This window comes from Perkinsus marinus (assembly GCF_000006405.1).
Source record: "Perkinsus marinus ATCC 50983 genomic scaffold scf_1104296953052, whole genome shotgun sequence".
Classification (NCBI taxonomy): domain Eukaryota; phylum Perkinsozoa; order Perkinsida; family Perkinsidae; genus Perkinsus; species Perkinsus marinus.
Genome location: NW_003208638.1, coordinates 1 through 4,891, shown reverse-complemented (window position 1 = coordinate 4,891; position 4,891 = coordinate 1). Strand labels below are relative to the sequence as shown.

The following is a 4,891-nucleotide window of genomic DNA, read 5'->3' as shown; positions in this document are numbered from 1 at the left end:
TTCTCACCTTCTTTCCTCATCATGAGTCGAGATGAGCTCCCATCGAGCCGACTTCTCAGCCAAATAGACCTCCCCTTCCTCCCCGGACTTACCCCATACACAAACTAACATCTTCAATGTTTCCCCATTTGACGGCATACCCGATAGGACTGAATATAATTGTGCACTATAGCTATCATCGTTCCGATCTCCTCTAATACTCGAAAAAAACCACACATTTCAAATCCGCTGATGAAGAATTGGTCGGCAAAACCAAGAACGATTCTTGCACTTAACGTCACCACTTACGTCGACAGGCCATCTCAAGCTTCGCTCCGCCAAATACCAACTCCTTTCCTCCATCTTGCCTCTCCCTTTGAGTTCTACCCGCCGCTAGCATCATCAGCAGCCTACCCGTGTCACAAGCCAACCTTATCTCCACCCAACAATAGTCCCCATACCCAACACATGCTGTGCTCACCCCCTCCACCTAACATACCAAACAACTATCACCAACCTTTGATTCCGCAGTAGAACCTCCTCAATCACTCCTGAACTGATCACTGCGTGTGAAAATATCAGAGCGTAAACCGGGAAAATTTTATTACCACTATAGCGATCACCACCGAGGGCCCAGCTCCACCCAATACATCTCGTACGGAACATGGCAGAGCATTTGGACCGAGATCTGATTAGATAACCAATCAGCTAACCCACCAGACGTTTTCAGGACATAATCGCCGGAATTTTTCACCCCAGAGCCATCATTACCTTTCTGTCCATTGTGTTCCTGTGTCTCCATGACGCAATGAAAGTCTTGAGACTCTCGATCATGAGCAAGCAGCTCCTCCAAACGACGTACCTCCATCTCGAGGGTAGTCGTACGAGCTATCAAGTCCAATCGTTCAACCTCCAACCTAAGCCGAGACACCACCAGTCTCGTTAGAGTATCTACATCACCAACCTGCGCCGAATATTAAACCCAAACACAGTGTTGGCTTATCCCACTCAGTGGAGAACGGGCAGGTGTACCCACTGTGTGCATGCAAAAGAGATACATTCTCACTATTCACCACCGTGTGAATTTTCAGGCGATATAATCTACATCTAAACGCGCCTTAAAAGCCGTCAAGCGAACGACTGCCGGGACAAAATCATACATCTGCATCCTCATCATGAATCGGCATTGAAATTGATGATACTCTCCCCAACGTGCTACTCCTAAATTCCGCGGACACTAAAACTGGAAGAAAAATATCCGAATTTACATGCTCTCATTCGGGCCGATGGACGAGTTCGCCCCTTCATCACAGCTAACCCGACCCGAATGCTCACTTGAATTGGCAATGTTAAATAACAATGACGAGGGTTCGTACCCACAACCGCACAATGAGCAGACCGACATCGTAACCACTACACCACCCATAGACACCACCTCATGTACTGCCGTTCCATGTTGATCACCCGCCGCCTCTCAAATGCCAGTTCCGTTTTCAGTCTATCCAACTCCCAACCAGAGTCAGTCTGAATCGCCGCATCCGCCCCTTCCCGACAAGATATCGATGCCTATCCTGACAACAGCGTAGTCAATTCGAACTGTACCTCAAACCCGTGGAACTGAGATGATACCAACTACCCATCACAAAGAGATCTACCCTCGAGACTACCACTATCGAATTTATACCCAGCAATGTTGACTATGTATTTGTGGCAAGGACTCAGCATACAATCAACGTGAATAATGAATGGTCGCGGTTACACCATTCAAAGCAGTACCTGAGTAATTTTCTCTTCGATGTCAACCCTGTCAGTGTTAACTGCAGCATCCGATACGACAATTGTCAGCTCCCTTAGGCTGCATAACAACCGACTCTCATCACGCGAGGGACCCAACTCTACCCCAGGATGACCTGTATGGCAAATTCCCGTAGTAATCATTCTCCCCCTATAATTTAATACAGGTGCCGGTTCATTTCACAGCAAGCTTTGAAAATGTTGAAGTATTTGAGAATGCCCTTTCCAAAGGCAACCATGACGAACTACCTTGTAGCCTCTCCCTGAGAGTATCTTCATCATCCATGATAGTCCATACGATGCCTGCCTGGGTCAATGCTCGCCGTAGAGATGTAACACTGCTGCTTGATGAGGCCATTCAGGGAGCTCGAAACATTCACTAAGTTGTCGACTGGTATCCGTACAGCTCGCATGATAAAATGAATTATGGAAAAATGACATGCCTGGGATTCGAACCTGAGGTCACGTCGGGCGGACGTCGTCGGCCGCTCTAAAGCCCAATCAGAGATCCTGTAACGTGGGCGCGCGCGAGTTCAAGACACCTCAAAAAGCCCACCGGGCCGAACGTATGTAACTCTCGGGCCCAACGTATGTAGCCCGAAAAAGGGGCTACAATGTAGCCGCTACATACGACTCCTGCCGTTATTATCTCTTCGAGAAGGACCTGGTCGCTACGATGGGCTTGATATCTCAGCAGTAGATCGCTGCCTAATCCTCGGTGATCCACTATGTTCACGAGGGCCAGCGGACCATGGGAGATGTCCTGTCAAGGAGTTCTGCATCGTCGCTACTAGCCCAAGAACGCTCAGTAATATGTCTGGTTGTCCTACCTTAGGCGTGGACTGCAGCTTCAACATCGTTATGGCAAACTCGGCGATAGCTGTAGTCTGCGCCCTATCTCGGGGCCAAACAGCCTCGCCGATCGCCATCGCCCTCATCCATGCCGAATCAATCTCCTCTGTTGAACATTGTCTGCATAAGCTGAGAGAAGCAGGTCGCATTATGGAGCTGCCGAACTGCGAACCTGAAGAGGTGGTCATGGATGGATCGTCTAGTATCTACGGTGCTTGTATCTCGGTTTACGGCGGTTTCTCTGCCATCAGCTGCTACTTTCATGTGATGAAGCTTGCACGGGAGGCGAAGACCAAAGCCGATCTACCTAAAAGTTTATGGTTGGAGATGAAAAAGGATTTGGCCCTTCTCAATGATTCAGTATCCCGAACCAAATGGGAGAAGTTGGCAGAGCTACTTGTCAAGAAATGGAAAGAAGATAAGGGATAGGCTCTCAATGGATCTCAGATCATAGGCTTCCATTGACCTCAGCGTTGACGGGACATTTTCATCCTGTTGCCCTCTTCGGGGGCAGCAATACAGTGTGCTTGTCCGACATAGATCCTCATCCCTCATGTGTCCGAGTATTTTGATACCAATGGCGAACCGCCAGGAATCCTCTTATGAATACGTGTTTCGACAACTATTGCGGCCGCAATAGTTCAACTATTCGGGTTAGTCTTCGGGGTCAGTTACTGCTTTCAACGTTTTCCTGAGACTCGTATTACTGTACTTTATGTACACGTGCCTCTCAGGGTTCTGGTAGATCAATTGCGTATTATGTTGTCGCACATGATTGTAGATTCACCGTATGCTGTTTTCCAGGTTTCTGACGATTCTAGTTGTTGTTACTGTTACTCGTTATCTCTCTTTCCTCGTGTGTTAAGTGTAGCCCGGACGTATGCCGTACTACGGCATACATAACAATCACATTCCTACAGCAGCCGTAGGAATGTGATTGTTAGTTTAAAACTCAACCGAACCTGGGGTTCAACTGCAGTGGTAACAGGATTTGTCCGAGGATCAACTGGGAAGTAATCTCGATATGTTACGCACTCAGGTCGTCTGTGCCAATGGCCACTCAGAAGATATTGAGTTAAAAGCTTCATCCCAAGGCTGTCATGGACGCCATACTGCACTACGGTGGGCCGATCACGATAGCGACGACGATGGACCTGATTTAAAGCCCCGCATCGGTGTCGTGGCAATCCGTCCCGCTAGGAGGTCCTACCAGCGCTGGAGTGACGAGGAAAAGGCTCGGTTTGTGATGGCCGTGAGAAATTCCGGCGAGATATGGAGACAAATTCAATAAAATTACTTTCCTCATCGTACCGTCTGCAGGGTCTATGAGCGCGGGCGGTCAATGGTGAAGAGGGGAGATGTAGTGGAGTGTGCTAAACCAGTCTATCAACCTAAGAACAAATTTAACGTCGAATCCGGTCATTATGCAGCGTAGACCAATGCACGCCCCTCATTCCTAAATAATATCCACATGATCCAATGGGACAAAACACATTTCTACATGTTTTGCGTATCTAAACAAAGTCTATTCACCTATACTGTTATCGTTCATTTTCGACTCCCTAAAACGTTTCATGTCTGCTTTAGAATGAATATTAAATATTCCATTTCTTCAATTTCCTGCAATTGTATCATTCTCCTTATTGGAACAACATATTGATAGTATCAACTTGACATCCCCCACACACTCTACTAGAGTGTGTGACTCTAGTTACTAGAGTCTAGTACAGTGATCCTACTGATAACTGAGGCTCGCTGACCGACTCGGTCAGCGAGCCTCGAATCAGTTGCGTCTTACAGAATCAAAGTCTTCTAGCTCGGAGCTAGAAGACTTTGATAAGGGTCTCAAACATAGTCATGTTAAATAGTAAAGTCCAACAGCGTATGCGTGTCGCACGCTCCAGAAGAGCATCATCCAGTGTTACAACCGAGTCGAGAAATGCAGCGTCGTCAGTGAAGACGTTTCGCTTTTTCTGCTTACTCTTTCACAAACTTGTGAGATAGAACTCCACAAATATTTGTGCAATGGAAGCGCATATCCTCAAGTCAGAGATCCCGACGAGCCATCGTTGTAGCGACGCAAAGACGGTGAATATTAGTGTACGTTAGTTCTAATGTAGCCTTTCAGTTGAGTGCGTAACATGTGGGGGCTTGATTCAAGCCTTGATCATGTGGCGTCTTCTGAGATCTACAGCACTACTGCTAGGTACTACTGCTAAGGAACGTCCTACTAGGACGTTCCTGCTGCTGTGCTGCATCTCAGATG

General features: G+C 47.5%; 2 protein-coding genes across 2 annotated transcripts; one reads left to right on the top strand and one right to left on the bottom strand.

The window, feature by feature from the left end:
- Positions 1 to 398: 398 nt before the first annotated feature.
- Pmar_PMAR024286 (hypothetical protein) lies at positions 399 to 847 on the bottom strand (the record flags this gene model as incomplete). Its single annotated transcript, XM_002776668.1, has 2 exons — positions 399 to 469; positions 751 to 847. The coding sequence occupies 2 exons, from the start codon at positions 845 to 847 to the stop codon at positions 399 to 401; spliced, it is 168 nt and encodes a 55-aa protein (XP_002776714.1).
- A 1,739-nt stretch (positions 848 to 2,586) lies between these two features.
- Positions 2,587 to 3,054, top strand: Pmar_PMAR024285 (hypothetical protein; the record flags this gene model as incomplete). Its single annotated transcript, XM_002776667.1, has 1 exon — positions 2,587 to 3,054. The coding sequence occupies one exon, from the start codon at positions 2,587 to 2,589 to the stop codon at positions 3,052 to 3,054; it is 468 nt and encodes a 155-aa protein (XP_002776713.1).
- Positions 3,055 to 4,891: the final 1,837 nt, after the last annotated feature.